The sequence below is a fragment of the Ctenopharyngodon idella genome, chromosome 11 (genome assembly GCF_019924925.1).
Source record: "Ctenopharyngodon idella isolate HZGC_01 chromosome 11, HZGC01, whole genome shotgun sequence".
In the NCBI taxonomy this organism is placed as follows: domain Eukaryota; kingdom Metazoa; phylum Chordata; class Actinopteri; order Cypriniformes; family Xenocyprididae; genus Ctenopharyngodon; species Ctenopharyngodon idella.
The window spans coordinates 3,536,373-3,553,774 of NC_067230.1; the positions used below are offsets into that span (position 1 = coordinate 3,536,373).

A 17,402-nucleotide genomic window follows, 5' to 3' on the forward strand; every position below is an offset into this window, starting at 1 on the left:
GTTGAATTAAGGTGCAGTTACATGCAAATTACCTGAACGTTGCTGCCGTTGATGTGCATGCGTCGTATCATGCTACCCTGAGTCGTGACATCTGTCCAATAGATCATCTGCTGCCTGTAGTCAAAGTCTAACGCAACAGCATTGTTCAGACCCTGGAAATGAAGAGCATTCATGAGGAACAACTGGAATTAAATGTTACAGTATAGAGTTTGGAAAACTAGTGTTAGTGTCAAATCATACCTGCTTTAATAGTGTGTAGTTTGAGCCATCCAAGTTGAGCTTTCTCAAGTAATAACGGTTGGCAAAGATGAGGAACGGCTCCTCGTCTATACAGTAAAGTGAAAATGAAAACATATTCAAGTAAAAAAGAAAATCCCACGATTTTAGGTATGAATAAACATGTTATGCACTTGCATATTTTGAGATTTTAGGTTATTTTGCTTCCATAAATTGTCTTCTTTCAGACTTGTGGAAAGTAAAACATCCAAAATACACATTTAAGTGTATGTTTTATTAGACATTTGTAGATTTAAATTATAATACATATATTTAAAAGGCTGTGAGTCAGAAATCTCCACTTAAGCAGCTTTGCATACACCAAATTTTACAGTTTTATTTCTATCTATAATCTAAAGGGTTTTACAAAGGGATTCGTTCATATATCATCGCCTGCTTTATATTTATAGCATTTATAACATATTATTCCAAAAAACAGTGAAAATGTTTTTTTTTTCTTTTTCTGGCTGTTGGCTAGGGCTAGGTATTGATACAGATGTCTCGATTCGATTCGATTACGATTCGATTCTCGATTCGATTCAGTGAATTCTATGATTCAACTTTCACTGGCCCCACCAAAAAAAAAAGAAAAAAAAAGTAATAAATGAATAAAATAATTATTGTTTTTGTTGTTTTTGACCCATGTATCCTTGTATTGTAATAAATAAGTTTATGACACCAAAATTTTAGATACCAGTGAAATTGAACAATTCTCGATTCCATTTTCGATACCACATCTAAAACTACTAATATAAATTTCAAAGATTATTAAAGATATGTAAAATAACACTGCATATAATCTTAACTGCACAAATTAAATAAAGGTTATTAAAGTTACAAAAAAAGTTATTCAGTGAAGAGCAGTGAGTGAGAAGAGTTAGTCTTTTGTAGTTTGATTAACATTAAAAACACAAAGAGCAGGAGGAATATTAGGCTGCTGTCACTTTAAGACTAATGTACGGATCCAATAATGATACACGTGTTGTCTTTCACTGAAGCCATAACAGACTATGTTTACTAGGATACTCACCAAGGCGAGCATAAATTTGATGTGAATTTGTTCATTCAAGCACAAGGAGACGGGAAAGAAAAATCATTTTATTATTTAGACGCTGTCTGAGACGTGCAGCTTTCTGTTTGCGCACACAACAAGCGCGTGCCAGTTCTCTTTCGCTTCTCCGCTTGAATGCTTAAATTGGCAAGGCTTGAAAACACGTACAAATGACAAACTTTAGTGACCATGCAGCACTTTTTTGCCCAGCCTACTGTTGGCAGTGTTTTCTGATTCATTCGAGTGCACAAGCCTAGTTCTTGAAGCGAAAAGCAGCACAACAACAGAACAAGACACTTATTTAAAAGGTGAATTATTTGTAACTCAAATCAGAATGCCTCTTTTATAATGATTGATCTACATTGCAAATGGCAGATCTAGTATTCACACAAAATTTCCTTTGGAAATATTAAATGCTGCATCCCTTTCTGAATCAATATGGGATGCGTTTTGTCCGGTATTTTTTGTATTTTCACAAGCGGCCCTCAAGTGTTTGAGTATCACTAGTCTAGTTTAACAGTGTAATATGGCCTTTACCGTCCCTAACGGCAATGGACAGATTGCCTATGCGACTGTGTCGAGTGGGTTTTGCAGGTGTTTTAGTTCTGTTTCCTGTATTTGTTCCCATGGTTTCTCCTTGATTTGATCGTGATTTGCACTTGTCATTCATTTCCGCTGATTAGTTTGCCATGATATCTAAACCGTTACCGGTTGTTCTGTTCCCGTTTTGCCTTGAGTGTTTTATTTAGTGTTGAAGTTTAATAAACTGTTACTGGCTGTGATTAGATCCTTCTCATCTCATCTTGTGACAGTGCCTCGTACCAGAGGTGGACTTGCAGACCGTGGGGTCGGAGGGGCTGAGCTGGAAGCCATCCACACACAGACAGCGGAAGCTGCCGTGAGTGTTGATGCAGTGCTGTGTGCAAGGATATGTGGTGGAGCACTCGTCCACATCCACACAGGTCTTCCCATCATCCTTTAGTCTAAAGCCAGTGTGGCATCTGCACTGGAGAGACAAACACATAAGAAATGTAAGTATCGGATTGTGCCAGTGTAAAGTAAATAAAAAGTAAATATTTTTAAAAGCAAGACACTACAGACAAATCTATAAATAAATCTATATTCTAAAGGTTTTTTAAGGAGGGGTTTGTTCATATATCATTCGCCTGATTTATAACATTTTATTCTTAAAAACATTTTCTGGCTGTAGACAGTATTTTCTAAGTTATGCAGTAATAAAAACAGACATCCAAAATCCCCTCTGAAAACAAAAACAAAACAAAAAAACCCTTTAAATCTGTTCTCAATGTACTGTCAATAACCTGGGAAAGTATGGTGATATCTGTTAGGTAAAGATATCTGTTAGGTTTTTTTTACAAACACTTTTTGATATACTGGTTGAAACTCTCTTCTCATCCTGATAGCAATCAATAATAGAAGTTGTCTAAATATTAAAAAAAAAAATGTACATATATCTTCTGTGGAAGTCTCGGGACCAAAAAATGTTCGTCCAATCATTGTATTCGGTCCGATGTCCTACCTGCCTGTCAACATACAGTATTATGCAAAAGTCTTAGCCACCACCAGCTTTGTTGTTATAACAATGTTTTAAAGACCATCCATATTTATTTTTTGGTCTTTATTATGATATATACAGAAAATACAGGAAATATGTACACAAAATGTAAAATAAATAAATAAATAAATCAGAACAAAATGGCTTCTTTAAGCAAAAATCTAAAAATATTTGGACTCTGAGAAACTTCTCATCAGATCTTGAAAGTTTTCTTGGCCTTCCAGTCCTTTCCCATTCCATTTATGTTTAAGAGAGCCAGTTCCTGCTATTGCTCAAGTGTAAGGGGAGGTCACTAAATATTTGCCATTTTTTCCGGTAGAAATAATTTTTTTTCTGTTTTTTTTAATACTGCATACAAATTTATTATTTTCTGGTTATATTCTAATAAAGAGACTGAGAAATAATTATATATGGTCATTATGCCTTTGCTAAAACAACAACTAATGGTGGCCTAAGACTGTACTGTACTGTATACATTTCCATACCTCCACGCACATGCTCGCACAGACATCACGCGTCATCAGCACGTTCATTAAGGCTATGTAGAGTTGTAGACGGACATCAGTCACAGAGCACCACAAACAAACAGCAGCCACCTTTCACAGTTCCTCCTGAACCAAAAACAACGAGCTTATGCTGCGTTAACACCATGTCATAACCGTAATTACGAGACGGCAACCTGTGACGTTCTACCTAAAGCTGTTCACGTCCTCAGACTCAGGGACTCAGACCTCAGTCCTCAGATGTTTCTATGTCAACACTATCAATGGCGAAATTAAATGAATCTGCAGCAGTCAGGTGCTACAAGTAAGAGCTCTGTAAGTTGTTTACGTTCATTATTATTGTAATGTTATGTGCTTTGAGGTCATTTAACGCCATCTCTCATGATGCTTTGCAGTCTCTGCTCTGGCTGTGCGTGTTCATGTGTTTTCGAGGAGGCGTGGCTTTGGAGACGCTCTGAAGGCAGGGTGGGAAATGCTTTCAAAGCTAGCTTGTTATTGCTAGCCTACCCTACCTTTAACTTTATTACCCTATTGGTGTCTTGCCTTATGGAAGTCTATTTTTTTAAAAATCGGAAACTGCCATAAGCATGACCTTTACCTTGAATCCGATCTTCTGGTCCTCACACAGCTGAGAGCAGCCGCTCAGTTTACTGTTCAGGCATTCATTAATGAAGCAGTTCAGCTCATCCGTTCCGTCGCCGCAGTCATCGTTGCGATTGCACAGTAACGTCTCACTGATGCATTTACCGTTCCCACACGCATACGCTGTGTCATTACACTTCTTTTCTGCTTGAAGGAAAAAAGAAAGAATCATTAAATGCATGTGCAGACTGGTGGTCCAGCCCACGAGGACATGTTTTCCAAAGCCTTTTCAAAAAAACTCAATTTAATTTGGTATTTTGATATTTTATTAGTGTGCCTGCATTGTTCTGTGACCGGTTTGGCCCGATCCCAAATGCTCTCAGTTCTGTTGGTCCTTCAGTGGCATGGCGCCACATAGACTGTTGGGTAGTTTGTGGGCTTTGTCATTTAAAACAAAGCCACAGATATCCAGCTGGATTAGCATTTAGTTCATACCAGAGCCGTCGCAGTGAGGGTTTTTGGGAGCTTCGTCTGAGTGATCATGGCAGTCAAACTCTCCGTCACACTCCCATGACTTCTGGATCAGGCAGCGGCCATTGTCACAGCGGAACTCATTGGCCTTACATGCAGGATACTCTACAGAGATGAATACAGACTGATGAGATCTCAAATAATACAGTGAAGTCAAACCTATTAAAACATGACTTCTGTAGTAATGGTCACCAAAATAGTTTCACTGAGGTTTTATTCTCTCTTCATTTTATTTAAGTTTTAACAATATTGCTCTTACGGTGTGTTCACAATGCCAAATACCTTCAGACCCTGAAAGGAATATTGCCAAGATGCAGTGTTATTTTACTATCATTGATATTCTATTATAGTTTTTGGTAATATTTTTTTGGGTAACACTTTAAGTTACTTTGCAACTACATGTCAACTAGCAGTCATTAGAGTATTAGTAGACTGTCTGATTAATATTTGCTAACATTTTATTTTGATGCTCCCAACAGACATTCTTCTGACTATAAGTAACTTTGCAACTACATGTCAACTTAAGCCCTATTCGCACAGAATTAGTATTATCTGGGGACCTCTAGTGATTTGTAATAATCGCAGAGGTTGTCTGTGATCTTAATCCCATGCGAATCGATCATGTCTGTAATTTGTAAAGTAAAAATCCCCCCGTAAATGACCTAACATATTTTGCCGAACACCGAGGTCCTGTGATAATACTAGTCCCGTGCGAATCGGCATCTCTGTGATTTGGCGGGTTGTATATCATTTTTTCAAGGTTTTTGTTTCCTGTGCGTCTTTTTATTCATCTTTCGCGAAGAACTGAGTTTGCGTTGGAGTGTTTTGATAGTATTTTGGGTGCTGGGTCATATCGCTATACACCATACAACTATACAATTTGCAGAAAGAGAAAGCTGAAAACCGTCAGAAGAGTGAAAACAAAAAGAATGACTAGATGGAGATGGATGACATGTATAGCAGCATGCGGTAAGGAACATTCTTCTGTTTATGATATGAAGACACTGTCAGCAGCAGTGTCATACAGTTAGGCCTATAACGACAAGACATTTCCAAGCAATAGCCTATCCAAAATAGTGCACAACCAAGCGAGGGGGTTCACATCGTAATTCGAGGTTAATGTGTTACAAATAAATCAAGTGTAAAGCTTGAGCTATTAGATTTTAACCTGGTAAAATGTGAATGACATCATATCTGGGAGATAAGTCAGTAAATTCGAGTAAAATCACAGGCTTTGCTTATCCTGTGCGAATGCGCCACACGAAATTCAGATGTTGGGGGGGTAATTTCTAAATCACATGAGGTTCTCAGATATTCTTCTAACCAGAACCCTAACCTAACAGTCTACTAAAACTCTAATGAGAGTTAGATGACATGTACTTGCAAAATTACCTATAGTTAGTAGGATGTCTATAGTGGACTATCCAAATAATATGTAACCCTATTTTGAATTGGATTTTATTTTTATATTTTCGGAACTTATAAATTGAATTTTACTTCAGTTAATGTTTTTTTTATTGTAAGTAACAATTTTTTCATGGTTTTAGTTTGAGTTTAGTTACCGATAAATATGGAAGCTTGTTTCTGCCACTGAATAAAAAATAAAAAAGATAACTGCGACTTTTTATCTTGCAGTTCTGACTTTTTCTTTTTTTTTTACAGAATTGTGTGAAAAAGTCCGTCTTTTTTTCCTCAGAATTGGACTTTATATCTCGCAATACTGACTTTATTTCTCGCAATTGTGAGTTTATATCTTGCAAAACTGATTATTTTTCGTAATTGTGTATATATCTCGCAATTCTGATATAACTTACAATTCTGACTTTATTTCTCGCAATTGCGAGTTTAAATCTCGCAATACTGACTTTATTTCTTGTAATTGCAAGTTTATATCTCGCAATACTGAATTTATTTCTCGTAATTGTGAGTTTATATCTCGCAATGCTGAATTTATTTCTTGTAATTGTGAGTTTATATCTCACAATACTGAATTTATTTTTCGTAATTGTGAGTTTATATCGCGCAATACTAATATAACTCACAATTCTGAATTGATTTCTCGTAATTGTGAGTTTATATCTCGCAATACTGATTATTTTTCATAATTGTGAGTTTATATCTCGGAATTCTGATATAACTCCCAATTCTGACCTTATTTCTCGCAATTGCGAGTTTATATCTCGCAATACTGACTTTATTTCTCGTAATTGCGAGTTTATATCTCGCAATACTGAATTTATTTCTCGTAATTGTGAGTTTATATCGCGCAATACTGATATAACTCACAATTCTGACTTTATTTCTCGCAATTGTGAGTTTATATCTCACAATACTGACTTTATTTCTCATAATTGTGAGTTTATATCTTGCAATTCTGAATTGATTTCTCATAATTGTGAGTTTATATCTCGCAATACTGATTATTTTTCATAATTGTGAGTTTATATCTCGCAATTCTGATAAAACTCACAATTCTGACTTTATTTCTCACAATTGTGAGTTTATATCTTTTTATCTCAATTGTGAGAAAAAGTCGTAATTACTTTTTTAATTTTTAATTAAGTGGCGGAAACAAGCTTCCATAGATAATAACCCGTCCAAGAGGATATGAAGTCATGGTCTAGGGCTTGAATGAAATTTCTTCACATGTCCTTGTACTTCCCCTCTCCTGCATTCATTTCCATATGAATGTCTGGTGTGAGCACACCTTTAGGTGATATACACTGTATTGTAATGTTACAATGTTTTAAAAATACAACTCATTTAATCATGCAATTAAAGAGACAGTTTAGGTATACACACACTCTGAACAATCGTAAACAGATTCTTCTTCTGTACTTAATTTAATTTCGTTTGACTAAAGAATTGATTTAATTCAAGTGAGAGTCAAGTATCGTGACATCTTACGAATCATTTGCCATTATTATCTCATTGTTTGGTCATTATAAGCTAATCATCTCATAATTATCTTGTTTGAAATAATCATGAACGTACCGCACTCCTGAGATTCATCGGATCCGTCGCCGCAGTCGTTGTCGTGGTCACACACGAAGTGTTTTGGGATACACTGTCTGTTCTGACACATGAACTCTCCCGCCTTACACGTGTTATTGAACACTGAGCGAAAAAAGAGAAACAATAATACACACAAACATGTTTAGCAGGAGTGATTTGAAAAGTATTTTTTGCACAAAAGCAAGTGGTGTATTTGACCACTCACCACAGCCGGCCTTCACACTCTCGTCAGCTCCGTCCGGACAGTCTCTGTCGCCGTCACACACCCAGCGCTGCGGGACACACTTGTGTGAGTCGGGACACTGGAACGCATCCGCACTGCAGGTTTTATTCTCTGAGTCAAAAACACACATAATTCACCAACACATAAAACTATTTCTAGAAGAATTCAATGTCATTTATTATGTTAAGTGCCCCTATTATGTTTTTTTTTTTTTTTCCAGATATTACCTTTATGTAGTTTAATATAGCTGTGAATGTAAAAGGTTTAAAGTTTCAAAGATCAAAGTGCAGATATATGGAGTTTTTGTTTCCCGAAAGAAGCAATTCTGATCTGTTGAAACGAGTTGTCAGTAATTCCAATCTCACTTCCTGCTGAACCTGCGTAGGTTTGTAACTAATTTGCATAATGGCTTCCAGTGAACAACATCTACCTTGACCCTCAAACTACACACTGTAGTTGTAGATGAGCGGTCAACCAATCACAACAGACTGGGCCATCTGACCAATCAGAGCAGAGCAGCTCTCAGAAAGGCAGGGTTTAGAGAGACCGAATATTTGATCGAACCTTTCCTACACTGAGAGAAAAGAGCTGATGCTGCAATGTGTATTATGAGAAAATTAAAGTGTTTTTTTACCTTGGATGCATGTAAGCCTGTTGTAGGAAATGCCAAAACAACAATAGGAACTTTAAAATAGCATAATAGGGGCACTTCAAAAAAAAAAACTGTAATCTCTCTGATTCATCAGTCACACTATTTGTTATTTTAAAATGTCCCATTTCACGCTGTTTTTAAGGATCAGCACTCACTGCATCTGCTGTCCTCATCCGTTCCATCTCCACAGTCGTCCGCTCCATCACACACCCAGCTGCTGGAAATACAGCGATGATTCCCGCACTCAAACTGTGTCGCTGAGCAGAACTTATCTGAGCAGAATCATTAAACGATCCGTTAGTGAATTATTCAAAAGATTCTGCAGAGACAGAACATATTTAAAAGATTCTGGAAAAACTCAAATGAACTGTACAGATCTGAAACAGTGTGTTTGTATGTTCTTAAAATCACCATGAAATCAAAATGGAAAACTCTTGTTTTTGTTTTTAATGGAATATTGCAGTGTTTATTATAAATGATTTATTGATTTAAATGAATATGATTTAAATTCATATTCCTTGTAATCCTTCAATCAATTCCCCACGAACATAATCAAGCCCCGCCCTACATTTGTTCTCGTTCCAGAAGCCGTTTCTGGTAGGTCCCCATTTTGATTACCAAATGTAAGCAGTCATCAATGGTCCCTATGAGCAAAGCCTCTTAATAAACATACTACTAAATAATGTCTTAACTCTTTCCCTGCCATTGACAGAATTTTCTGTCAATCCAAGTCTTCACTGTTATGCGGTAGGCGGCGCTATTACGCATCTTCTGAAAGAGTACATAATCTCCTGATCAAAACACAGGAAAAGAAGCAGATAGAAGCATTGCTGACGCTCATGTAAAATAACACGATCATCAAACATTAAACAGAATATAAATCAAAACTGCCCAACATTACTGAATGAAATGTTGAACCCATGAAGAGGAAACGACTGTGAAGCTTTGGGGGTGTTAATGGACTCGATCTACTCCATCTGTGTTTTCATCATCGTTTTGAATGTGATCTTTGACAAAAACGTGATTTTCTCAGCTTTTTGTTCAAAATGTTGCTTTTTTTATGAAAGGCAGAGGCTCCGTCCGTTCTTCTTATTGCATGTTCAGATAAATAAACAAAATATTCTGGGGCCATGAAAGTTTTGTGAAAATGATCAAAAATGCTGGCACTGGGTGGGGAAAGAGTTAACGAACACACACAAATCAGAGGTGGGGTAGTGTATAAGCAGAGTAAAGGTCAATGGAAATTCCCCAGGATGGCAGGAAACGAACACGTGTGCAGCTCACCGCAGTGCGCCTCATCATCTCCGTTCTCACAGTCATTCTCCTTGTCGCAGGTCCAGCTCATGGGAATACAGCGACCGTTGGGACAAGCGAAGAAGTTTGATGGACACTTTCTCTTTTTCTTATCTGATGAGTAAAAAGAAACAAGAGTGAGTTTAGAGGTTGTATGTGTATGGTATTGCCTGACATAGTGAATCACCTCTTGACTAACACATAGAGGTGAGCAAATGTATGGTTTTGTTACAGGAAACTCTAATCAAAAAAGGATAATTTTCTCTACATTTTTTTCTTCATAAAGAAATATTTGTTTGAATGCTCTGTACTTTATAATTTATACCTAATACTTTATTTCCTTTCTTAAGCATCAGTTGATTGCAAAGAAAGTGGCCGGAATTGATTCCTTTTGAAAGCGTAAAATATGATATGATGTAAAAAGCATATCCATTAAAAAATGTATTAACTATTGTTTCTAACAGACAGTGGTGAGATTACATGAAAAGCACAGATTATTCTCCTGAGAAATGTATCATATAGTATGTGTCTTTTCTGGAGTTTCAGAAGAGATTTCAGCAATCAACACATCATCTTATATAGTTCCAGGGAAATCAAAGAAACAACTGGTGTGATGTCATTTTGAACAAAATCAGGCCAAAGCAAACTTCCTTGGATTCATAAAGAAGAATGCAGAGAGTGCTACTTGGGTATAAAATCTTCTTCTCCTGGTGCTGTTTAGATAAGCGATAGTTTATTCCATGAAAAACATATTGAAGCCAAGACACTCAAAATTAAGAGATCTAAAAACACTTTAATTACTCATGGCTTAAATAATTTAAAAACAGCGTGATGCCTGATGAAGACTTGTTCAATTATTTAAGCCACAAGTAAATAAAGGATTTTTAGATCTCCTAATCCTTGGCTTCATATGTTTTTCACAAAACAAACTTCATTTGGAGTTTGTTTCAGGAGTCAAAGTGAACTTTCTGGAAAAGTTTGCTCCGGCTGGTAAAAACCTTTAAACTACCATTGGTCTGTAGCATAGGAGCCGATTTATGTTTCTGCCAGTGGGCGCCCACCCTCTATATCATCGTGCAAAAAACAGACAGCACAAGCTTTTGTCTCAGGTTATATGACGGTAGAATCTCAGTCAATTTTTTGATTGGTTAAAATTAATGGAGAATATTTAGCGTAATATCCTGTGTCATTTCTTCTGTTCAGTCGGTCGAGGTCAGACGCGAGTACAACATGAACACACTGGAGAGATGCTTTATAGTAGAAACTCCAGCTGTAATTCTAATTGAAAGCGACACTGACCCTGTTTTTTTATGTTTACTAACATAAAGCTGCTGCTTTAAAGCAATCTATTGTATAAAGAGCTGTATAAATACACGTGACGTGACTGGAGAGCTGAATTACAGAGCTGGTGCAAACATCAACATCACTATGATCTGATGCTTTCTGAACTGCTGTTTTCTCACCGCTGGTATTTTTGTTGTGTGTTTACTTTGTTATTGAGAGGAAAGCGTGCAGCACATATTTACATATTCATATAAACGTCACTCTCAGCAGCATAGGTGGCATCGGGATGTTCGTTAACAGTATATTGCTGCAAAGATATTTCAAACTTCTTTTTACCCCTAAGTGAAGAACAAAAAAGTACTTTGCCATGAGTATATTGGGGCATTTAAACTGTAGTCAGATATTCGAAGATCCCAAAGTCTGCAATTAAACTGCAGAGATTTGAATAAAAACAAACATTTCTTATCAAGATTTTAATTTCATTGCTTAAAACGGAAAGGACAGGAAAGAAATGAACAGGAAAGACAGCTATTTTACAGGGTCTTTAATAGGCTGCACACATCTGAAGGCATGCATGTGTGTTTACCTGGGCAGTTGGTCTCATCTGAATAGTCTCCGCAGTCATTAGCTCCGTCACAGACCCATGACGGAGCATAACACAGTGTAGTGAATTCACACCGCTGATAGGTGACGACTTTCACACCCAGACGGAAATAACTGGAACAATCAGAAGGCGCTGAAAAAAAACAAGACACAGGCTTAAGAAATCAAAGAACAGTATGTGCAACTTTCAAGGAAGGTCTTGCTAATGTTTATTTTGGTTATGAATAAACTTTTACAAAAGACAAAAAACTGCAGATTTTCACTTACAAGTGCATTACTGTAAGTGTGTGCTTTATTTATTTGTCTGTTGTACTTAACAGCACGTCACAGATACAGTTAGATAATAATTCATGTCTGAAATACTGAATGTTTGGAACTTACAGCAGTTCATTTCATCGCTGGCGTCCTCACAGTCCAGCACCTGATTACAGCGACTGGAGTTTGACACACATGATCCGCCTCTGCACTGAAACTGATCTGCCGTGCACAGGGTTGCTACAGTACAACACGTGCAAAACAATCCAGTCAGAAAAGTTAAAACTCACAAAAACGTGCAAAAAAAGAATTATAAATACAAGATAGAATGAAACATATTTTAGGACCATTTTAATGACAGCACTTTCATGACAATTAGGCACATTTCCCTCCTTTTAGCACATTTTTCTCCCAATTCACATTGTCATGTGCAGATGTATTACTTTTGATTTTTTTGTGATAATTCCCATTATTCTCAATGGTGATTTTCATTCTATTTCCCAAATAATTACTGAAATATAATGATTGATTAATTGACTGATTGATTGATTGATTGATTGATTGTGATTTCGACATAAGATTTTTTTTTTGACAAATGGGTCAATGACGTGACGGGTCATTTTTTATAAAAAAACAAAAAAACAAACAAAGATATGACATCCAAAGTATGTAAGGTAGTACAACTAGATCTCTTTTATTGAATCCAAAAGGTTTTAATTATATTTTGCTTCATATAAAGATATTTTAAAGATTTTGAAGTGTCAAAAGGTCATTCGGTTTAACCGTCCAAAGGCCAATACAGCCAATTCATTTGTGATTAAAATATCTTAAAATGTAATAAATGTATATATTTTTTTATTCTGGCATGTTTTTATAATGCCAGATATATCAACATAGTGAAAAATGGTATTAAAATTATGTGTAAAAGTCATTGCTTTGTTATGAGAAAGAATGTCCGGAAAAATGAATTTCACTGATGTCATTCGGAGTAACCAATATAAAGGGACCATTTTGGATCAAGTCATGCGGTCAATATCATGTGACAGGATGTGACATCATTCAGACACCTACAAAGGACCACATGGTCATGAAGCAAAGTAACTAACTCTCTCTTAACTATTTGAAAAATTCATGTTTTCACTTGCTCATACGCATGTCCCGAAACATCAGGTCATTGGGTACAACCGCTATAAAACATGGAAGATGTTGTAATATTTTAAAAACTTGTACTAAATATAAAATGTTTGATTGTGCTAGCGAGATAACTAGCTAGCTAGCTAGATATCAGCCTGTTAGCATTGTTTGAAAATATCGTCACTCGGTATAACCAAAAGTGTCATTCAGTAAAACTGAAATTCTGGTTAAACCGAATGACTTTTTTAATGACACATTTCGTCCATCTTGTAAAAAATGACAAAAGCAGTGTTAACTGATTATAAAAACCACATAATCTCATTGTTAACACATAATAAAACTTCAAAATTAATTATATCGCCATTATGTTTTTTTTTTTTACACTTTTAAAAACCTTATTCGTCAATGACCCAAATATTGCATGTTGCAAATAACATTTAATCTGCATGAGTCAAAGAATTATAATTTTTTTGAAAGAATTCATTCTAAAATGCTGATTTGGTGCTCAATTATTAATAATTCATAAAATGAAGCAACAAAACTTTGATCTGATGTGAAACACTGATTGAGTTTTCAACATTGATAACAATCAAAAATGTTTCTTGAGCATCAAATCAGCATATTAGAATGATTTCTGAAGGATCATGTGACACTGAAGACTGGAGTAATGATGCTGAAAATTCAGCTTTGATCACAGGAATAAATTACAGTTTACAATATATTCACATAGAAAACAGTTATTTTAAATTCTAATAATTTTTCACAATATTACTGTTTTCCTGCATTCTTTATCAATTAAATGCCTTGGTGAGCAGAAGAGACTTCTTTCAAACACATTTAAAAAATCTTAATTATTCCAAACTTTTAACCAGCAGTGTAGTGATGGAAGGAGAAAACCTCATGCGAATGAGGAGATACAGATATTTAGTGTATATGAATAGGTGTTCTTACCATTACAGAAGAGTTCATCAGAGTTATCGCCACAATCATCCCGGCCGTTACACCAGGAACTGTGTCCAACACAGCGTCCGTTCACACAGCGCTTATAACCCTTCTTACACACACGGTTAGCTGAACACAAACACAGACTGTTAGAGCGACACGTGGACTTCACAACTGCTGTGAACATTCATAACAACACACACACACACACACACACTCACTGCAGTAGGACTGCTTCTCATCTGACTTGTCTTTGCAGTGGGCCATGCCGTCACAGGTGAGTGTGTATTTGATGCAGTCTCCATTCCCACACTCAAAGTCATCCATACTGCTGCATGATGTGTTCTGAGCTGAAAGACACAAGATGCCAACTATTAACATAGTACACGTGATTACTTTTACAATCTCTTTATGAACTTTTTGAAGCTTGAAAGCTTTAGTGGGATGAACTTTCAATAGAGGGACAGAAAACTGTGAGCACTGTGTTTTAATGACAACAATTTCATAAGCAGACATGATGTATGGAGCCTGTGATTGGTCGGCAGTATCTCACCTATGCAGGTGTTGTCCTCCAGCAGTTTCCTCTCTCCGCGGCAGCTACAGTTGACCCGTCCATCTGAAGTGAGCAGACACAGATCCTGACAGCCACCATTATTCACCCGACAGGGCGAGAACTCACCTGCACACACACGCACACACACACACACACACACACACACGCACACACACACACATGAATTTAACAGAAGCTCTTGACATTGAGAGGCCACAAGAAGCATTGTGTGTAATCATTATGCACACCTTCAAGAAACACACAAACAGATACAAATAACCCACTTAACATTCACTACCCATTTGCACACAGATTTGCAGAAAACTATTTCCTATTCACAGCACACAGATGTAAACACTTAGTTCTCACAGAGGTGTGCAGATGGGATTTTCTGTGCAGCCAGACTGCAGAAGAAGCAGCCTATACTTATAAGGTGAATCTCATAAAAATAAAAAATATAATAAATTGCTTGACTTGTGAGAACCATGAGAAGGTTCATTCTCGTGTTACGCAGCACGTTTGAGCTTCAGCAAGAACCAGTGAGGTTCATTCTCGTGTTACGCAGCACGTTTCAGGTTCAGCAAAAACCAGTGAGGTTCATTCTCGTGTTATGCAGCACGTTTGAGCTTCAGCAAGAACCAATGAGGTTCATTCTCATGTTACGCAGCACGTTTGAGCTTCCGCAAGAACCAATGAGGTTCATTCTTGTGCGTGCATCCAGCAAGTATGGTTGAGCTTCTGTTTATGTTCACTGATCAATGTTCATATGTGAATAAAAACCTAAATTAATTCTATTCATTATATAAAGTGATTGAGTCTCTTCAGAAAATTTGGACTAAACTGCTCGATTCATACGGATTAGTTTAAAGATCTTTTATGATGTTTTTGAAGCATCAAAGTTTCAGTTGCATAGATGTTCAAAGGAGGGACCGAAATCACTCAGATTTAATTAAAAACATCTTCATTTGGATTGGAGATAGAGTTCTTAATATTAGAATATGTCAAGACAGGACATCAAAATCTTCCATGATATGATTATTTTAAAGTAAACATGAAAGAGTTTTTTGTTCTCAAATCTATCATTATTTGCTATTTTTTCGGTTTCGGTCCAGTTAGTTGGGGGGACAGTAAATAGGGGTCTTCAGAGATGCTGTCTGTGGGGGTTTGAGTGCTTGAGATTGCTTCTATCACACTTAGAGAAGCATGATGAAAGATATTGATTGTGTGTGATAGTGTCATTCCCGAGCATTATAGAGTTCTTCTCGGCTCTGTGACAATCACAGATTACTTTTGGCACATAATTACGCGGTTGAGATGACAGGACACTGTAAAGCACTCTTGACCACACTGCTGTTGCGTTCGTTCACTCACAGCTATTTGTGTCGTTGGCCACAGCGACGATCCCCATGGGCTGTTGTGGGATATCAGCTCTTAACACCTTCATGTCTCCTCCAACATATTTGTCTGCTCTGAGGACAGCTCTGCGCACCCAGTCTGTCCAGAAGATGTGGTCACCGTACACGGCCAAACCGAAGGGATGTACTGGCTCGTTCTTCAGAACCACCTACAGACGGCAAGACACATGCAATGTAACCACTCCGTTTGTAGAAATGTTAAAATTTTAAATGTTTTCCATTTTGAAGTTGAACATTTCACAGGTCTGACACGATAACTATTTTGGTTTTGCCCTAGAAATAATTGCGATAAATTATATTACAACCTGAATTCTGGAAAAGATGGGACATTTTTAAAATTTGAATAAAATGAAAACTACAAGACTTTCAAATCACATGAGCCAATATTTTATTCACAATAGAAGATAGCATAACAAATGTTTAAACGGAGAAATTTTACAATTTTATGCACAAAATGAGCTCATTTCAAATTCGATGCCTGCTACAGGTCTCAAAATAGTTGGGACGGGGGCATGTTTACCATGGTGTAGCATCTTCTCTTCTTTTCAAAACAGTTTGAAGACGTCTGGGCATCGAGGTTATGAGTTTCTGGAGTTTTGGTGTTGGAATTTGGTCCCATTCTTGCCTGATATAAGTTTTCAGCTGCTGAAGAGTTCGTGGTCATCTTTGATGTATTTTTCGTTTAATGATGCACCAAATGTTCTCTATAGGTGAAAGATCTGGACTGCAGGCAGGCCAATTCTTTTGAACTGAACGCTGATGACACGCTAAAAGGTCTCCCTCCTCTTTAGCTCAGAGGACACGGCGTCTGTGATTTCCAACAAGAATGTCAAATTTGGACTCGTCTGACCATAGAACACTTTTCCACTTTGAAACAGTCCATTTTAAATGAGCCTTGGCCCACAGGACACGGCGGCACTTCTGGACCATGTTCACATATGGCTTCTTTTTGCATGATAGAGCTTTAGTTGGCATCTGCAGATGGCACGGTGGATCGCGTTTACTGACAGTGGTTTCTGGAAGTATTCCTGGGCCCATTTAGTAATGTCAGTGACACAATCATGCCGATGAGTAATGCAGTGTCATCTGAGGCCCCAAGACCACGGGCATCCAATAAAGGTCTTCGGCCTTGTCCCTTACGCACAGAGATTTCTCCAGTTTCTCTGAATCTTTTAATGATGTTATGCACTGTAGATGATGAGATTTGCAAAGCCTTTGCAACTTGACGTTGAGGAACATTGTTTTCCACAATCTTTTTACACACTCTTTCCCTTTTATAGCTAATCATGTTACAGACCTGATATCAATTAACTTAATTAGTTGCTAGATGTTCTCCCAGATGAATCTTTTCAAAATTTCTTGCTTTTTCAGCCATTTGTTGCACCCTTGCCAACTTTTTTGAGACCTGTAGCAGGCATTGAATTTGAAATGAGCTCATTTAGTGGATAAAAGTGTAACATTTCTCTGTTTAAACATTTGTTATGTTATCTATGTTCTATTGTGAATAAAATATT

At 36.9% G+C, this 17,402-nt stretch overlaps 1 protein-coding gene across 4 annotated transcripts in view; it reads right to left on the reverse strand.

Moving 5' to 3' along the window:
* The window catches only part of lrp1aa (low density lipoprotein receptor-related protein 1Aa), a 177,184-nt gene that overhangs the window by 36,809 nt on the left and 122,973 nt on the right, over nucleotides 1–17,402 (reverse strand). For 2 of the 4 annotated variants that reach the window (XM_051912126.1, XM_051912127.1), the window contains 15 exons: nucleotides 15,845–16,037; nucleotides 14,474–14,599; nucleotides 14,142–14,270; nucleotides 13,930–14,049; nucleotides 11,971–12,084; nucleotides 11,573–11,722; nucleotides 9,694–9,816; nucleotides 8,565–8,681; nucleotides 7,740–7,868; nucleotides 7,514–7,636; nucleotides 4,484–4,624; nucleotides 4,005–4,195; nucleotides 2,150–2,333; nucleotides 241–326; nucleotides 33–152 (listed from right to left, as the gene is read on the reverse strand). In XM_051912126.1, the coding sequence (XP_051768086.1) occupies nucleotides 33–152; nucleotides 241–326; nucleotides 2,150–2,333; nucleotides 4,005–4,195; nucleotides 4,484–4,624; nucleotides 7,514–7,636; nucleotides 7,740–7,868; nucleotides 8,565–8,681; nucleotides 9,694–9,816; nucleotides 11,573–11,722; nucleotides 11,971–12,084; nucleotides 13,930–14,049; nucleotides 14,142–14,270; nucleotides 14,474–14,599; nucleotides 15,845–16,037 (2,046 nt within the window). The remainder of the gene's footprint in view (nucleotides 1–32; nucleotides 153–240; nucleotides 327–2,149; nucleotides 2,334–4,004; nucleotides 4,196–4,483; nucleotides 4,625–7,513; nucleotides 7,637–7,739; nucleotides 7,869–8,564; nucleotides 8,682–9,693; nucleotides 9,817–11,572; nucleotides 11,723–11,970; nucleotides 12,085–13,929; nucleotides 14,050–14,141; nucleotides 14,271–14,473; nucleotides 14,600–15,844; nucleotides 16,038–17,402) is intronic. The other 2 variants (XM_051912128.1, XM_051912129.1) reach the window with 1 other exon arrangement.